This window comes from Panthera leo, chromosome C1 (genome assembly GCF_018350215.1).
Source record: "Panthera leo isolate Ple1 chromosome C1, P.leo_Ple1_pat1.1, whole genome shotgun sequence".
NCBI lineage: Eukaryota > Metazoa > Chordata > Mammalia > Carnivora > Felidae > Panthera > Panthera leo.
The window spans coordinates 101,700,229-101,719,679 of record NC_056686.1 but is presented as its reverse complement, the minus strand read 5'-3'; the positions used below and the strand labels follow the sequence as shown (position 1 = coordinate 101,719,679).

Sequence of the window (19,451 nt, the reverse complement as noted above, 5' to 3'; positions counted from 1 at the left end):
AATCTTTTGTCCAAAATCCTAGGGGCTGGATGTGTGTTGAAATTCAGATTTCTTCTAGATTTTAATAAGGTAATAAAGCAATATCATAATTACATAGACCCCCAAGAGGTTCTGGGCCAGCACCTTGTAACTGAACGCGCTGAAATATCTTTGGGGGAAAAAAAGCACAGATATTCACATGACATGTGATACAGACTTGCCTCACAATCCTCACAGGAGCTTCCCGGGTGTAATCTGGATCTGGTTCCTACCCTCAGAGGAACAGATAAAGAGGCCTTCGCTGGGTTCAGTCATGTATACTGTGCAGGTGTTCTCAACACCACATCATTATCTCAAGGCCGTGTCCTTGGAGCAGCCTCTGGAAGCAGGGAAAGCGAGAAGAGCCCACATTCCAAGGGCAGGGGAGGGGCAGAGAGAGAGGGAGAGACAAAATCTCGGGCAGGCTCTGTGCTATCAGAGCAGAGCCCGACGCGGGACCAGATCCCATGAACTGTGAGATCACGACCTGAACCGGAAACCAAGAGCTGGAGGCTCAACCGACTGAGCCATCCAGGGGACCTCAAAATTTATTTTGAGAGAGAGCAAGAGTGAGAGCGTAGAGGGAGGGGCAGAGACAGAGGGAGAGAGAGAATCTCAAGCAGGCTCCACGCTGTCAGCACGGAGCCCGACGTGGGGCTCTACCCCACGAACCGTGAGATCATGACCAGAGCTGAAATCAAGAGTCAGACACTTAACCGACTGAGCCCCCCAGGCGCCCCGGCAGGCATGTCTTTTCGAAGACCCCCTCTAATAGCTTTGTCCATTTCTGGGTGGGCCGGCCTGCCTGGAGCAGTTAGCATGTGAGGGATGTGGAGCCCTGTCCTAATCCAGAGCTGCCCTGCCCTCGCCCCAGTCTCCAGATCTTCCTTGGATATTTGACTTATACTAATGAGAGGAGAAACTGTGAGGTCAGTTTTTGTTATTGTTCTTAGTCTGCTTGTTAATAAAGTAATTGAGAACTTTGTACTTGGGGTGAAACACAGAATGTCTACGTTTCTAAAATTTTTTTTAATGCTTTTTTATTTTTGAGAGAGAGACAGGGAGAGCATGAGCAGGGGAGGGGCAGAGAGAGAGGGAGACACAGAATCTGAAGCAGGCTCCAGGCTCTGTGCCGACGTGGGGCTCGAACCCACGCAACGCAAGATCGTCACCTGAGCCGAAGTTGGATGCTCAACTGACTGAGCCACCCAGGTGCCCCGAGAATGTCTACGTTTCTAAAGCAGCTGGTTGAGGTGGCCTTCCTGTCCAGCTCACCCCCTCTCACCTCTTCAGTCCCCCTGCCACATGTCTGCTGGCCTTCCACCAGGCCATTCACCTACCTGCTCACTCCACCTCTACCCTGAGGCCAGCCTTATCAAGTTCACTGTCACATCTGACGCCCTAAGCCATCTAATCTCCCTGGGAAAAACCCTTCTCCACCTGGCAGGCCAGCCTCCTCACTCCCCTTCACCCTCCTCCCCACCCCACCTCCACACTTCACTGTCCTTCCTTAGCACCACTGCTCAGGCTCCTGCCCTGCCTGGACCACCTCACTCTCCTACCCAAGTCCCATTTGGCCTTCGAGGCCTAGCTGAGGCCCCCCCCTGCTGTGGGGAGGGGGGCTTTCCCAATAACTTGAGATGAGCTCTGGTCCCTGGACTCACATACACTCAGCGCTTAACCTGGTGGTTGTGCATGCACCTGCACCTTCCTTCACTGTTCACCCTACTCTGTGCTGCACCCAGGTGGGGGGCAGGGGTGGCAGGAAAGGGAAGAGGGGAGGAGGGAGTGGAGAGGGAAGGGAGAGGAGGGGTGGGGAAGGGGAGAGACCTAAAGTTTGTGCATTAGGTTTAAAGGCCGGGAGCCCTCAGTTCTGTGCCCAGTATAAGAATGGCCAACTTCACGGGTCCAAACATTTGAGGCGTTTATGTGTACTCAGCTGGGACCACCAATGGGTCAGAGCCCCTCTCCTCTGCCTCTGCTTACCTTGCGCCCCCCCCCCCCCCTTGCCCTTTAGCCACAATGCCCCTTCCCTTCCCTGTGAGAATTGCCCTGGTGGGTTCATAGATGTGGGATTTCACTAGGCTAAAAACTCACCTGGGGAACCCTTGTCCCAGATCCCACCAACCTTCTTTCTTTCCTTCGCTTGGGGACACTCATATAAAGGTGTGTGCACCTTATAAGAGCTTGGACAGGTGCTGTCCCTTGTGTTCTGGGCAGTGCAGGAAGGCAGGATGGAGTGTTCCATTTCTCACCTAAACCCACTGCATCTCCGCGTGCCTCAGCCCTGTGTTGATCTTCTGGCCCTTGGGACTTTGAAGGTGATAGAAACCTGTACCCCAGCCAGAATGTTTTTTTCCCCTTTCTCCTTAGAATGAAAGCATAAGCTATCTCCCTTGTGGTAATCAAATTCAACTGAAATCATAATCTGTACATTCTCTAGGTAAGAAAAGAGCCACTGGATGTTGGGTGCGACTCTTGCCGTGGCTCTGGTTCATAAAGACAGGCAACAGCCTGGTCTGGAGAGAGGCAGCTGTCACCACCCACACTCCAAGCCCCACGGCCACCTCCTCAGCTGCCCCAGGTCATGTGGTCCTCGCCAGTCCTGACGGTGTTTCTTTTGACTATTGGTCCTCTGTTTAGTTCATGACTGTGTTGTCATTCAAGTCCCCAAACCTGCCTTGATTGGCCTCCTCTCCTGAGGATAAGGGATGCACAGGCTGGGGCAGGTGGAGGGAAAGGAGAGAGACTTATGGACGTAGAGGGATAAGCTTCCGTCACAGCAGGCAGTGTAAGGAAGAGCCAGGGAGAGGGAGAAAGGAGTTCATTCTGGAGGTGTGGGGTGGTCGACCTCTACCTCTTGGGCTAGGTAGGAGATGAAGTTTTAGGGGTGTTCATATCTGTTCCCTTTACTTTCCCGAGAACCCATGGTATGGTTTCATTGCATGATCTGAAAGGTTAGATAGAGGCTTTGAATTGCCAGGGTGGCCCACGTACGTCCTGGGGGCTAAGGAAACTGGCATTGGCAGTAGAGACTGGCCACATCTCAGCTCCTCCTTTCCCAGCCCAGGCCACCTGGCAAGGGTATTCGAACTCTCCCAGATGCCCCTCAAGGGTTCTTCTGGGTCCTAAGGAGTCTCCTGCACAGAGCTGGGTGAGAAGGAGGTGGCCCAGAGGAGCCAGGCTCTCCCAAGAAGCACACTCCAGGGCTCTGTTGCACCCGCTGACAAACCCCTCTGCGCCATCCCCGTTCGGCTGCAAATTTTAGGCAGTTCAGGCTTCATGAGTCGGTGGACAGGGGCTGTCAAGTCAGTCTGTCTGGGTTAAATGGCCTGGTCACTTAGCAGTTGGTGGTCATGATGATCGGGTTTCCTTGTCAATAAAAAGAAGTACTAATCCCTACCTCCTAGTTTTCTGGAGAGGGATTAATGCAGTGATATATACTGGTACTCAGTCGATCTTGATTCCCCCCCGCTTCCAAACACTTCTGCCCACCTCCGTTCCATGCTACCTTCCTAAAAAGGACGTAGTGATACCTGGACATGGAAGGGAAAGGAGGAAGGTGTGTGTCCATGTCAACCACAGCGTCCTCCAGATTAGGCATTAAAGCATTTATTACTCTTTTCATTGAGCTGTGTGTAGGAATCGGAATTTTTAAAAGTTAAGAAATGTTTCACACATAACAAAAGGAAACGGAACCGATAGGCAAAACTATTTAGTGAAACAGGCCCGAATAACTCAGAATCGGCATCGGAGGCTTTCGTCTGTCCTCTGTAGTGTGGGTAGGACAGAGAGCTGCTGGTTCAGCCAGGGATGGGGAAGGGTTACCATCTTGTAAAGGAAGGTGGCCATCTTGGAAATGGGAGGCAGTAGGACCCAGGCTTGTGCCCTTGTTTCTTTCTGTGGGAAGCCAGAGTGGGAGAGCCTGAAAGACCTCCCTCTACGTCCTTGGCACCCCCAGATCAGTGAGTCTTTGTTTTTAGGGACTTCTTGTGCTCTTTCACTATGGAACCAATCCACTCCATGGTCTTTTGCTTTCCTTCCTCCCAGCTGAAGAGTGGCTCATACCCCAGGTCCCGCTGAGCTTTCTTATAGGAGAAGGTGAACACGCTATTTAACAATGTCACCGTGTGGCGGGTAAAGGGGGGGTGGTATTTGTAAATTGGACTGAGTAGGAAGCTCACTATTTCCAGCAGGAAGGCAAGCCAGTACTCCAGAAATAGAGGAAGGCTCATTCTGGAGTCAAGGGAGAAGCCCCATTCTTTGCTCAAACTGTAATTGAGGTTATCATAGCTTTGGTGAGGTGTGTCATCTGAGATATAATAGAACTGTCCTCCAACTCTGGGGGCCTTCTTGGGGTCCTGTAGGGTCCTCGAGGCCAGAATGTGAGCCCAGGCCACGTTGCCTACATAGACAGGGTTGACTATGGAGAATTTGCTGCTCTGTTTGATGATCCCATTGTTCCTCAGGGCCTGGTATATTTGGTTATAAAGGAATATGCTTCCTTCCCCATAGATATACATGGGCCTTAAGGCACAAGTGTGCAAGGTGCCACCATTTTTAAGAGCCCACCCATTAGCAGCCAGCACAGCTTTCTCCGCAAGTTTTTTGCTGTATGGATACGAAGCGGTCCATGTGGATTCGAGATGTTCGTCTTCGTGGCCGTTCTGGATGATCTCCCTGTAGGAGTTGGGCCCAGCCACCTCTATGGTGCTGGTATAGATGAAGATTGGCACACTGGCCTGGACACAGGCTTCCAAAAGGAGCTGGGTACCTGCCCATGGGGAACATGCAGTCAGTGTCAACAAATAACCCACAGGGCCAGCCATGCCCACGGACCATGTCCACCCCCTAACCCACAAGTGAGGTAGTTATTGTAGATCAGGAGTGTACTCCTCTGTGTCTCTGGCTAAGATCTGACTATGCTATAGCCATAGATACAATGCAAAACTGCAAAAATGAAAACAAACCGACATTTGGGTTCTGGAGAGCAAGAATTTCTAGGCTTTTGGATTTCCTGGACCTGTGTGTGTACTTTTAATTTTGGAAAAGGATAGAGGGTTGCCATTTTATGTTTTGTTGAGTAAAGACATTACAAAAATGATCACTTATCCCTCCCACTTCATTAAAAACAGGTTATTTTAAGTATAACGTTATTAGGAGGCCATACTCTCAGAATATGGACTAGAATTTTACCTAATCCTGACTGAGTGATCCTTACAAAGACCACTCCTAATTCTGGCTGTGACTTCTTTGACCCAGGTCTGAAAAGCGGACGTGATAAACCTTCCTTTTCCTTAGCATTCCTGAGCCGCACCGGCTCTCTCTGGGCAGCCTGGTGGAGAACGGGAAAGAGGAGTGTGCCCTCTGCTGGTTAATACCTATACCAGGAGGATCTTGCAGAATCCCTCTGGCTGGGGGAGGTGACGCAGGCATCATTCCCATAAGGAAGGAATTTCCCCGGCAAAGCATTGTTTTTCTTTTTCTTTCTTTCTTTCTTTCTTTCTTTCTTTCTTTCTTTCTTTCTATTAAAAAATACCCTTTAAGGTCTTTGTGCAATTTAATTTTCTAGAGAGACAGCCTTATTTAAAAAAAAAAATCAAATCTAGAGGCTGAGAGAATTACAGGCTAATTTATCTGCAAAGGGGGAAATGACCATTCCTATGAAGTATTTTCTAAACCTGGGAGTGACATTGGTTTTAATTCACTGATACTGCTAACACTTGTCAGTGATTCCAAATCCCCTCTTGTTGTGAGCCCTGGAGAGCAGGAGTTAGGAGAGAGGGGCTAAAAAAGGAAAAGTCGGGTAATATAGCACCCTCCTTGCAGCGTGGGAGTTGGTGAGGGTGTGGCTAAGTAGAAATGAGAAAGGGTCTTTTTTGAGATTGTGCTTCTTTAGGCTGGAGATCCTAAAGCCATGAGTTGCTTTAGAAAAGGAGCCTCTGAGTAGACTAATGACTAACTTTGTAGAGCAGGGCATAGAAGCCAGATAGGATTGGGGATTGGAGTGCTCTGGTCCTAGAGAAACTGCATCGAGGGATCGGAAGGATAATATCACGTGCCAGGCTAATAAGGGATTTACACTAATCCCTTAAACAAATGTGTCTGGATCTAAAGTAGATTGGAAAGCCATAAATCAGAAAGAGCCACCAGCCAGGCATTTAAGGGATGAGGATCTAAGAAGGGTGTACTTAGCGCACCTGGCTAGAAACTACCCTTTAATAGGAGACCCAGCAGTGAGCTGAAGAAGTACTATTATGGATAAGGGAAGGCTGGTACCATTAAGAAATATCACGGGAAGGCCAGTGCTGGGTAATTCTGTCCTGTCAGACTGCTGTGAACTTGCTTTGCTAGGTCTCTTGAGAGGAATCCTTCTCTGAGGTAAGCAGGAAGGTGCTAGGTATTCTCATTATGCTTGGCGATCCTGCACAGGAGTCCTGCCTGAAGGAAACTGGCCCAGAGCTACGGCCCATCACTCATGATGGACATGGGGGCCCTTTATATCACAGAGCTCTTTGGTCTCGGCCTCACTGGGTGACCGCCAACTTAGAGGCACACAGAAGGGCTGAAATGATGACCAGGGAGGCACTTGTAAGGTCTGATTCTAGCCCAGGGGAGGTAGGAGGTGGTTGGATAGCAAGAGTTTAAGGTCGGAATGGAGTCGATGTTTGAGTAGAGCTACAGTAAGAAGAGCTTGTGTGGCCTTTGGAGACACACAGGTGTGGGTGTAAATTCTAGCTCTCCTACTCAGGGGGACTTGACAAGTTACTTAGCCCTTCTCAGCCCTGGTTTCCTCATCTAAAAACTGGGGATAACAGCCTTGCATCTCTCAGTGGTGATAAGAAAAAGCAGTTGGCACGGGCTCAGCAGGTGCTCAGGGATGGGGGCTTCCCCTCCCCTCCTGTTCTGTTTTCTGAGCCTCACTTGCCCACATCATCCCATATCCTCCCTGGGGTACTGTACCCTTCAGATTGACATTCATGATGGTTTCTCGGTGAACAACATCCATGACGTCAATGATAGAGGCGGTGTGGATGATGACTGAGGTGTCCTGGCAGGCCTTCTTCAAGCACTGTTCATCCAGAATGTCTCCTTCCAGAATGGTCAGCTTGATCTTGCTCTGGAGCTCTGGGTGAACATGAGTCAGGTCATTGGAAGTCTTTTGGGATCTGGAAGTTTCCTGATACAGGTGGCATTTACCCAAGTCCCAAGGACAAGTACATTGAGGGGAGGGTGGGGATAGGGGGAAAATCCACAGAAGGAACAAGTAAACAAAGGCACAGAAATCAGGATGTGTAACATTTATTGGGATAGAGCAAACATCTGTTTCCACCCCATTTTATTTCAAAAAAAAAAAAAGGAATTTGAGCAGTGAGGGATCAACTGCACCTGGGACAAAAATTATTAAAGTGATTCATGAGAAATTCATAAAATTCATTAAGGAAAGTACGGTGATTATGAAGAATGGATTTATATCCACTCCTCCTCTTATGAGGAAAGAATTGGAATTTAATTCTGTAGGGAATAAGGAATCATGTACGGGTTTGGAACAAGAAGAGAAAGAAGCCAACAGAGTGGTGGTGTAGGAAGGTAACCCCGGCTGCGGTATATAAAATGGATTGGTGTGGTACATCTAAAAGAGAGCAGGGCATTCGAGAGATGAATCAGAGTGTCTGCACCAAACTTCAGATGAGATGGACTGGAACCAGGGCTCCCACAGAGGGAGCAGGGTCAGGGAGAGATAGGCAGGGTTGACTTTCCAGACCTTACCCAGACAGGTCCTGGTTCTTATTGGAGGTAGGCTAAGAGGAAGAGGTTTTGTTAGAGTCAATGTTAGCCTGAGTATTTCCTGCTTGGGTGACCAGAAGGATAGTGGAGCCATTGACAGGGAACGCTTTGTCAGATATCATCTAAAGCAGGTATCATTGCTGCAAATGACTCAGCTGCCGAGGAACTGGCATTCTGACCATCTAGCCAAGGGCAATGGATAAACCCATGGCATAAACATGGCACTGCATACAGTTTGGGTAAATTGCCCACATTTACTTTGTGCTTTCTCCTTTGTACACAACTTGTACAGTTGTCTGGTTTTTTCCTTCACAGCTATCTCATGACAAAGATACTCTGATTTCCACTATACAGGCAAGGAAACTGAGGCTGAGGCAGGTTAAGGGGCAGGTCTAAGTCACACTTCTAGTGAAGACTCAAGCCTGCCCGCTGCCTTCAAGCTTTGCTCTCTTCCCCCTGTCACCCAAATGCAGGATTAGCACTTTTTTTTTCCTGAGGCAGATTAAGGATAAGTCTACGTATATACATATGTGTGTATGTGTGTATTTAAAGGATAAGGCAACTTAACTGAAATTGGCAATGGAGACCAGAGAACAGTGAGAGAGAGAAATTCAGAGTGAAAAACTCAGGGCTGAGAAATTTCCTTCCTGGGTTACAACTTGGAGGAACCATCTGCTCTGCTTAAGCCTCTGCCAAATTTGCTCTGCGACACCCCCTCCCGCCCCTTCCCTTTTCAGGCAACTCCAAGACTCCCCGAAGAGGAAGAAAGCAGAGGAAAAGCTGCTGGCGATCAGTGGGAATTTTGTGTCTCCACTTCTGCCTTTCCCCCTCCTTTCCTCTGCCTCTTCTTTGCTGCTGACTTCCACAGGCTGGCTCCGAGGAATTGACAAGTTGAGGGGGGAGAAGCCCAAAGCCAGAAGAAAGGGCTCTTACCCTATTAGCTTGGAGGGGCGCAGAGACACCAGCAGAGGGCGCTGCGACTGTGTTGGTGGGAGCGGCACAGCTCGCGCCCTCTCCGAGGCTCTGTGAACTTGAGAAGTATTTTGCTAGACTGAATAGACAGTTGCTTATGCGGTGCGGGCTGCGCTGTAGGGAGACCTAAGAGAAGCTACTAGACAAACTAGTGGTTAAAAGCACAGCCGCTGAAGCTAGACCTTCTGGGTTCAGTTTCAGCTTTGCCATTTTTCAGCTGTGGGACCCTGAACACCTTAGCCTTGGCTGTGTATGGGCTGAATGTTTGTGTCCCCCCACATTCAAGTGTTGAGATCCTAATGCCACCGCGATGGTGTTAGGAGATAGGGCCTTCGGAAGGCGATCAGGTCATGGGGGTTTAACCCTTATGAATGGGATCAGTATTCTGATAAAAGATCCCAGAGAGAGATCCCTCCCCCTTAGTACGATGTGATAACACGGCAAGATGGCACAGGCTATGAGCCAGGAAGAGAGCTCCCACCAGAACATGACCCTGCTTTGCTCTTGGACTTCTAGTCCCCGGAACTGTGAGAAATAAATTGGGTTTAAGCCACCCGGCCTATGGTGTATTGTTATAGCAGCCTTGACAGGACAAAGATGCCTTTCTGTGCCTGCTTTCCCATCTTTTTTTTTTTTTTTTTTTTTTTTTTTAAGCTTATTTATTTCTTCTGAGAGAGACAGAGACAGCGCAAGTGGGGGAGAAGCAGAGAGAGAGGGAGAGAGAGATGGTCCCAAGCAGGCTCTGTGCTGGCAGCACAGAGTCCAAGGCGGAGGCTCAAACCCATGAAACTGTGGGATCATGACCTGAGTTAAAACCAGAGTCGGAAGCTCAACTGACAGAGCCACCCAGGCAGCCCTGCCTTCTCATCTCTAAAAAGAGGAGGACGATATTACCTATCCCACAGGGATGTCACGAGGAGCAAACTAGTTGGCGCATGTAGCACACCGAGCACAGGGCCTGGCACGGGAAAACCACTGTAAGGCTTCTCCCCTGTGATCTTGACAGAGGCCCCGGCCCGTCTCTGACACCACGTGACTTGTCACCCTGGGAGACTGCTTCTCTAGGTTAAACGTCGCCTGTTTGGGGCATCAGCTGTCAGACCGTAAGTATTGCTGAGACATAAGGGTTACACCCAGTCGATGTTGATCATGTATGTTCCTGTGTGTTCACCAGAGACACCGTTGCGGCAGAGGGTAGAGGAAATAGGACATCTGAGACATTCAGAGCACAGGAAAGACAAGGAGAGTGACGGGCACTGTCTGGGAGGGCAGGGAGGGGGAACAGGGACCTCTGCAATGAGGCTCTACTCTGAGCCCTGCCTTCCATTAATCAGAGGGCCTCGGTAAATCGCTTTACCTTTACCTCGATTTCCTCATTGTCCTGTGGGGTGAGACCCCTTTCCTACTTTCCTCTCAGGGTTGTTTTGAGGATCTGGAGGGGTGAAATAGGTCTTATAAATCTAGCTTTTGCATTTGCTCCAGGGTCAGCAATCTGGGAAAAGAGCAGAGCAGTGAGGTTGTCCAGCAAATGCTGCAGCCACTTTTCTCGTGGTGATGAGTGGAGACAAAAGGTAAAAAGAGATGTTCAGGGAATCCACAAGAGGAATCCGCACTCTGTCTCTGGCTCCCTCATTGCACGCTGTGTGTCCTCCCTACCTCTCTCTCTCCCTGTCTCTCTGTGTCTCTGTCTGTCTCTCTCTCTCTCTCTCTCTCTCTCTCTCTCTCTCACACACACACACACACACACACACACACACACACACTCAGCTTCACCTTCACTTCCTTTTATTTCACCTTCACTGGCAATGCTAAATGAAGCCACAGAAGGACCAGGACAATCAAGAGGCACGGGGACCCACTGCTGGAGTCTCTGGGTTAATGGTGCTCGTTTGCCCTTTGCAGATGCTGCAAAGTCTGAAATCTTCAGAACATTAAAGAGTTGTTGACAAGGGAGAGAACTGATACATGATTTTATAAATGAGAAGAAAAGAGACCTCGAGGCCAAAGTGGCTGACCTATGGTCATTCCTCTCTAGTTCTGGATCAGAGTCAGACCCAGTCTCCTGATAGCCTTGTATCTCTTACACTACACCACTTCTGTTTTCCTTTCCGATGACTTTGGACCCGGGATTAGCCTTGATTTAGCTACCACTTTCCTTGATTTGCTAGACAACCACCCTCTCCCCACACGTACCCAGGGGTTAAGATGGAGCTACCCACCCATGAACCCAAGTTCACTTACTAGAAAATTCCTCCCGCAATTCTGGGCTGAAGACTTTGTCCAGTGCCCGGATCTCCTGTAGGTCCTTCTCCTCCACCAGCAAACGCACGATTCTCTGACCCAGAAACCCTCCTGCCCCTGTCACAAGGCAGATCCACCCAGCCATGGTCAAACCGGGGTATCAAGAAGCACTCTCCAGGAATCAGAAACACTGGGGAGCAGATTGGATTACAGCGTGATCCTGGAGAAGGCCAGAAAGAGAGATCAAGTAGTTACAGGTTTACAAAAAAAAATTTGTTTCCTCCACTTTATTTCTGCAAAACGCCCATGCCCGGGAATAGTTGAAAGAAAATGAGAAAGCTCTAACCTGTTAGATGGTTGGAAGCCAGTTGAAAGAGCCTGGGTTCTGGTCCCCTTATGTCCCAAAGGCAGGATTGGAGTTTTATGCACTCTTGTTTCTGGCTCAGCCTGTTCACCTTGAACTCTTACCACATACCCATTGCTCATGCCTCCTGCAGGGTCCCTCCTCCTTAAAAAGTGCTGACCTTTAACATAGCTCTCATACTTCCAAGGCACAGGAAGCAGGCTTCAGGGCCACGGTGTGATAAAGGCTGGGTCCTCCCTGTAACAAGACATCCGGTGGTCCATGCCAGCTGTCTGGGATGCACAATCTGTGGATTTAAATGAAGAGAAGAAATCTGCCAGCACAATGGCAATTTTTGCCTTGTGCAGCAAATACATCTGGGGAGAAAATCTACTATAGTCCATTATCTCCTCTCTCAGAGTGCCATTTGAAATGTTACTGTCTTGTAAAGTGTAGACATTTGCATTTGGTGGCAGCTCCAGACACTGAGTTGTATGGGAATTTCCAACCCCACATATCCAGAACCTCAATTTCAATTTCCCCTTGGAGAGCTCTGGGTTTATGGGGGAAGATCACCATTGAAGGGAAGCTATCTAGTGGTAGCTGTCTAGTTCTATGATCCGGGTAATGAGAATAGGGATCCGTAGCTCTGGTCACTGTGGATCTTATGGTCGTTTGCGGTCAGCCTACATTTTGGTTGCAAAACCACTCTTAGCAGAGTCCTGAACTCAAGATACTATGGATACTTTTGAAGCCTGCGCCCCAGAGATGCCCCAGTACCACCACCAAAAGCTCCTCAAGACGTTGCCTCTTCTCTACTTTAAAAAATTGAGGTGTAATTTACATGAATGAAAATGTCCAGATCTTAAGGGTTAGTTCAATGAAGCTTGACAATTATGTACACACCACTGTCACCATTACCCAAGACAACCTCCAGAACATTTCCTTCACCCTCGAAAAGTTCTTTCTTGCCCCTTTCTAGTCAATTCCCACCTTCCACCCTGCCTGCAATCTACCCCAGAAGCAATGACTTTCTGATTTTTAGTTACGATAGATGCTCTCCTATTTTTTCTCCTAAAGTCTTTATGGTTCTGGATATATGCTTAAATATAGAATCCATGTGAAATTAAATTTTCTGTGTGGATTTCATAAAAATTTACTGTTGTATTTCTCTATTGCTTGTCTCTTTTCTATTTCATCTGTTTCTTTTATTTATTTGCTCCCTTTTGTTTGCCTTGGGTTCAATTTACTCTTGATTTTCAAGGTTCTTAAGGTCAAAGCTAGATTATTGACTTTATCCCTTTTTTGTGTGTGACTGTTGTCACTTAAAGAATAAATTTCTGGGGCGCCTGGGTGGCGTAGTCGGTTAAGCGTCCGACTTCAGCCAGGTCACGATCTCGCAGTCCGTGAGTTCGAGCCCCGCGTCGGGCTCTGGGCTGATGGCTCGGAGCCTGGAGCCTGTTTCGGATTCTGTGTCTCCCTCTCTCTCTGCCCCTCCCCCGTTCATGCTCTGTCTCTCTCTGTCCCAAAAATAAATAAAAAACGTTGAAAAAAAAAAATTAAAAAAAAAAAAAAAAAGAATAAATTTCTCTGTAAGTACTTACTGTGCCAGCCACATACAACAATTTTGATGTATTAGATTTCTATCATCATTCAGGTAAAAATATTTTCTAATTTATCTATGATTTCCTCTTTAACACATGAGTTGTTCTGAAGTATGTTGTTTAATTTCTAAAATTGGGTATTTTCTAAATATCTTGTTTTTATCGACATCTAATTTAATACTATTGTGGTATGATTTTCACTCTTAGATATTTATGGAAACTTGTTTTGAAGTCCAGCATATGGTCCTGGTAAAAACAGCACATGCACTTGAAGAGAATGTTTTCTTAAGTTGTTGGGAGAAATGTGGGGTGCCTGGGTGGCTCAGTCGGTTAAGCGTCCAACCTCAGCAACAACTTCGGCTCAGGTCACGATCTCACAGTTCGTGGGTTCGAGCCCCAAACTGGGCTCTGTGCTGACAGCTCAGAGCCTGGAGCCCACTTCCGATTCTATGTCTCCCTCTCTCTCTGTCCCTCCGCCGCATGTGCTCTGTGTCTCTCTGTCTCAAAAATAAATAAAAAAACATTTAAAAAAAAGATATTGGGAGAAATGCCCTACAATGATTGGGTTTGACACCCTCCTCTGAGTCTCTCTTTTTCCTTGTGTTGTGGACATTCTCCTCTTCTTACTTGAGACCTGAATCCTCGTGCTGCAAACACATTTGCCTAGGGAAGGTTGACTGTAGTCACCGAGTTGTAGCAGCTTGGTCTCTGAAGCTGTCGGCACTAGCTAAACGCCCTCGGTGTTGCCGAGACCTGTGGAGCCCTACTTGAGGCCACCAAGGTGCATCATACCTCTTTGCCTAGCAGAGTGATGTTCTAAGCGAACCATACACATCCCCATCTCCTTCAGGACCCGGGGAATTCATTCCCCCAGCTGTTGGGAGGGTTGGAGGCTGGCAGAGTCAGCTAGTATCTTCTGGAAATTGCTTTCAGCCAAAGAGCCAATAGGACGAGACTTTAGAGTCTCTGAGTGGAACCAATATAAATTCTATAGAAAATAAGAAATAAATAAAGGGGAAGGCAGATGGGGCCCACAATATCACATTTCTTTTATTTCCAAACAGCTTTATTGAAATATAATTTACAAGCCATAAAATCCACTTGTTTTAAGTGTATAATTCAACTATTTTAAATAAAATTATGGGCTTGTGTAACCATCACCCCAGTCCTGTTTTGGAACCATTCTATCACCCCCAGAATACCTATTGTGTCCTTTAGCAACCACTCCTCATTCCTACTCTTCAGCTCTAGGAACCTCGAATTGACTTTCTGATTCTATAAATTTGCCTTTTCAGGACATCCTATGAATGGAGTCATGCAATATATGGTCTTTTGCATCTGGCTTATTTTACTTAGCATAATATACTTTTGAGATTCATCTCTGTCGTAGCATGTATCAGTATTTCATTCTTTTTAGGTGCTGAATACTATTCCATTGTATGCATATACCACATTTTGTTTATTGATAAACCAGTTGATGGATAATTGGAGTTCTCCCACTTTTTTGGGCTATTACACACCACTCCTGGATCACTTTAGGACAGTTATACTCCTTATGCCATCTACAGAGGTAAATTTGGGAAATGGAAGCATACAATAGTATTTGAAGTCACAGGATTAGATGAAATATAGAGAAGAATATATTCATGGATAAAAGGAAAAGCCACAGAACTGACTCCTGGGACAGACGTAACAACACTTAGAGGTTGAACAGAAGAGGAGGGGCCAGCTAAGGAGACTGAACAGGAGGGGTGTGAAGCAGGAAGCAAATTCGAAGAGTATGCCACTATGAAAGTCAAGTGTAGAAAGTATTTCAAGAGGGGAAGTGTGGTCGGTTATGCTGGATATTTCAAAGGTATCAAATGCAATGACAAAAAGAATTGACCTTTGGTTTTGGCAACGTAGAGTTCATAATTAACTTGGTAAGAGCAATTTCTATTAAGTTGTGTTGAAAGTCCTCCTGGAGTGTGTTGTACTGAAAATCCAATTGGAGTGCATTGAGTCCAAAAGTAGTTAAGAGAATGACTACAAAACATGTTGTTGTGGTGGTTACACTGTTTTGAAAATGGGCTGTTCCCTTCGTTGCTGAATCCTTAACACCTAGCACAGTATATGGCACATAGTAGATGTTCAAAAATTGTTGAGTGTTTGAACTGAATGAAGTATCTATGCCTTATATATCTTTATGTTCCCGTAAGAAATAGCACAATATCCAACACACAATAGGAGCTTAATGTTTGCTGAATGAATGAATGAATGAATGAATGAAAGCATACATGAACAATCAGGGACTCTGAAATGTCTCAATGCTTTTGAAAACCTTATGGACTAACAGGTGAAAGGAAATGGAAGAGAGCAGTGACCACAGAAATAAATGTACTAGAAAGCTTCCCATATTAATGTGACTCCCTGGATTTACCGGTCTGTTTCTCCAGTGTCAGAGGTAACGATTTGCCTTGTATGCTCCCCTCTCTTGCAGATCCAAGAAGAGTTCTTGATTTTTCAGTCTGCTCAGCTTTTTCATCTGTTGTCAGCATGGAGTTGTGACCTCCAAACTCCCTAGACGTGGAACCTACCACGTATTATCTCATTTAATTTCCAAAATAAACTTTGTTTTTAGGACATGTTTGAGATCACGGCAAAAGGGAGCAGAAAGCACAAAGAATTCCCATGTACACGTGCACGCATACCTGGTCCGTTATCAACATCCTGCACCAGCGTGGCAACTTTGTTACAATCAGTGAAGCTGCATCTTGTGTTAACACTTAAAGCCCATAACTCACATTAGAGTTCACTCTTGGTGGTGTCCATTCCATGGCTTATGACAAATGCATAGTGACATGCTTCTACTATTCCAATATCATATAGAACAGTTTCACTGAAAGTGAAACAGTTTCACTGAAAGTTCTCTGAAAGTTCAGTGAAACAGTTTCACTGAAAGTTCTCTATGCTGCACCTAAGCCATCCCTGCCTCTCCCCTAATGCTTGGCAACCGCTGACCTTTTTACTACTGTGTTTATAGTTTTGCCTTTCTCAGAATGCCATGTTGGAATTATATAGGCACGCTTTTGGATTGGCTTTTCACTTAGTAACATGCATTTAAGATTTCTCCATGTCTATTCATGGCTTGGTGAGCCATTTCTCTTTAGCTCTGAACAATATTCCGTTGTGTGGATGTACCTCATTTTATCCATTCACCTACTAAAGAACATCTTGGTTGTTCCCAAATTTTGTTGATTATGAATAAAGCTCCTACAGATATTCACATGCGGTTGTGGGTGTGTGTGTGTGTGTGTGTGTGTAAGGTTTCTACTTATTTGGGTACAAACCAAGGAGCACAACTGCTGGGTTTCATGGTATGAGGATGTTCGGTTTTATAAGAAACTGCCAAACTCCCTTCCAAATCGGTTGTGTCATTTTGCATTCCTACCACTAACGGTGAGCATTCCTGTTGCTCTACATCCTCATCAACATTTGGGGTTGTCAGTGGTTGGGATTTTCTGCCAATGTAATTAGTATGAAGTAGTGTCCTGTTGTTCTAATTTGTAGCTCCCTAATGACATATGATGTGGAATATCATTTCATATGCTTATTTGCTATCTCTATGTCTTCTTTGGTGAAGTGTCTGTTCAGGTCTTTTGCTCATTTTAAAATCAGGTTATTCATGTTCTTTTTTTTTAAGTTTTAAAAATTTTTTAATGTTTATTTATTATTGAGAGACGGAGAGGCACAGAGTGTGAGCAGGGGAGGGGACAGAGAGAGGGGGAGACACAGAATCTGAAGCAGGGTCCAGGCTCTGAGCTGTCAGCACAGAGCCTGACGTGGGGCTCGAACTCACAAACTATGAGATCATGACCCGAGCCGAAGTCGGTTTCCTAACCAGCTGAGCCACCCAGGTGCCCCCAGGTTATTCATGTTCTTATTGACTTTTAACGGTTCTTTGTGGGATGCTTGAGTGACTCAGTCGGTTAAACATCTGACTCTTGATTTCATCTCAGGTCATGATCTCATGGTACATGAGGGTACGTGAGTTTGAACTCCACACTGGGCTCTGTGCTGACAGCATGGAGCCTACTTATTCTTTCTCCGTCTTTCTCTGCCCCTTCCCTGCTCATACTCTCTCTCTCTCTCAAAAATAAAATAAATAAACATGATATGTATAGAAAAGAGTTCTTTATAAATTTTGGATAACATTCCTTATCAGATATGGATTTTGTCTTCTTATTCTCTCGACAATTTCTTTCTCAGAGAAGACGTTTTTAATTTTAATGAAGTCCACATTATCAATTATTTCTTTCATGGATTGTGCCTTTGGTGTTGTATCTAAAAAGCCATTGCCATACCCAAAGTCACCTGGGTTGTCTCCTGTGTTATGTTCCAAGAGTTTTTTAGTTTTTTGTATTTTACATTTAGGTCTATGATCCATTTTGAGTTAACATTTCTGTGAAAGGTATAAAGTCAGTGTCTAGATTCTTTTTTTTTTTTTCATGTGGATGTCAAGTTGTTCTGTCACTATTTGTTTAAGAGACAATCTTTGCTCTTTTGTCAAAGATCAGTTGACTATATTTATGTGGATTTATTTCTGGGCTCTTTATTCTGTTCCATGATAATCTATTTATTTATTCTTTCACCTATATACACTGTCTTGATTACTGTAGACTTATAGTAAGTCTTGGAGTTGGATAGTGACAATACTACAACTTTTTTCTTCTCCTTTAGTGTTGTGTTGGCTATTCTGGGTCTTTTGACTATCCATATAAACTTTAGAATCAGTTTATCAATATCCACAAAATAACTTACTGGGATTTTTATTGGAATTGTATTGAATCTATAAATCAAGTTGGAAAGAATTGACATCTTAACATATTGGGTCTTCTTATGTATAACATGAAACATCTTTCCATTTATTTAGTTTCTCTGATTTCTTTACTGAGAATTTTGTAGTTTTCCTTATATCTGGTACCCATTTTGTTAGATTTATACCTAACTATTTACTTTTCTTGGGTGGTAATGTGAATGGTATCGTGTTTTTACTTCCAAATTCCACTTGCTCATTACTGATATAGAGGAAGGTGATTGACTTGTTGTTAACCTTATATCCAGTAGTCCTGTTATAATTGCTTATTAGTTCTAAGGAGACTTTTTTGTGTGTGTCTTTTTTTGGATTTTCTACTTAGACAAATGTCATTTGGAAACAAAGACAATTTTATTTATTCCCTCCTACTCTGTACACATTTCATTTCTTTTTCATGTCTTTTTACTTAGGACTTTCAGTATCATGTTGAAAAGGGATGGTGAAAGGGGGCATTCTTGCCTTGTTCCTGATCTTAGCGAGACAGCTTTGAATTGCTCACCATTAAGTATGATGGTAGCTGTAGGTTCTTTGTAGATGTTCTTTATCAAGTTGAGGAAGTTCCCCTCTATTTCTCATTTGCTGAGAGTTTTTATTATGAATGGGTATTAGACTTTGTCACATGCTTTTTCTGCATGTATTTACATTATCATTGGATTTTTCTTCTTTAGCCTGTAAATGTGACAGATTACATTAAATGATTTTTGAATATTGAACCAGCTTTGCACACTTGAGATAAATCCCATTTGGTTGTGGTGTATAATTATTTTTATACATTGTTGAATTTGATTTGAATTTGAATGTTGAATTTGATTTGCTAATATTTTATTGAGTATTTTTGAATTTGAATATGATTGTTGGTTTGCTAATATTTTATTGAGGATTTTTGCATCTATGTTTTGAGAGATATTGAGCTGTAGTTTCCTTTTCTTGTGATGTCTTTGTCTGGTTCTGGTATTAGAGTAATGCAGGTCTCAGAATGACTTAGGACATATTCCTTTCATGTCTATCTTCTGGAAGAGATAGTAGAGAATTCATATAATTTCTTCCTTAAATGTTTGGTAGAATTCACCAGTGAACCCATCTGGACCCGGTGCTTTCTGTTTTGGAAGGTTATTAATTACTGATTCAATTTCTTCAATAGACATAGGCCTATTCAGATTGTCTATTTTGTCTTGTGTGACTTTGACAGATTGTGTTTTTTTAATTGAAGTATAGTTGACATACAGTGTTATATTAGTTTTAAGTGTACAACATAGTGATTTGACAATTCTATACATGCAATGATCACCACACCACACCACAGTAAGTGTAATTACCATCTGCTACCATACACAATTATTATTATATTATTGACTATATTCCTTATGCTGTACTTTTCATCCTGTGACTTATTTATTTTATAACTGGAAGTTTGTACCATTTAATCTCCTTCACCTATTTTGCCCCTCCCCCCACCCCTTTCCCTCTGGCAACCACCAGTTTGTTCTCTGTATTTATAAGTCATTTCTGATTTTGTTTGTCTGTTTCTTTTGTTTTTTAGATTACACATATAAGTGAAATCATACAATATTTGTCTTTCTCAGTCTGACTTATTTCACTTAGCATAATAACCTCTAGGTTTCCATGTTGT

The 19,451-nt window shown here is 44.9% G+C and overlaps 1 protein-coding gene across 1 annotated transcript; it reads right to left on the bottom strand.

Moving 5' to 3' along the window:
- Positions 1 to 3,610: 3,610 nt before the first annotated feature.
- On the bottom strand, positions 3,611 to 11,521 carry LOC122228558 (3 beta-hydroxysteroid dehydrogenase/Delta 5-->4-isomerase). The gene is made up of 4 exons (XM_042953660.1): positions 11,366 to 11,521; positions 11,020 to 11,239; positions 6,982 to 7,146; positions 3,611 to 4,792 (listed from the first exon to the last, which is right to left on the bottom strand). Exons 2-4 carry the CDS (start codon positions 11,162 to 11,164, stop codon positions 3,981 to 3,983), a joined length of 1,122 nt encoding a protein of 373 aa, XP_042809594.1. The 5' UTR covers positions 11,165 to 11,239; positions 11,366 to 11,521; the 3' UTR covers positions 3,611 to 3,980.
- Between the last annotated feature and the right edge of the window lie 7,930 nt (positions 11,522 to 19,451).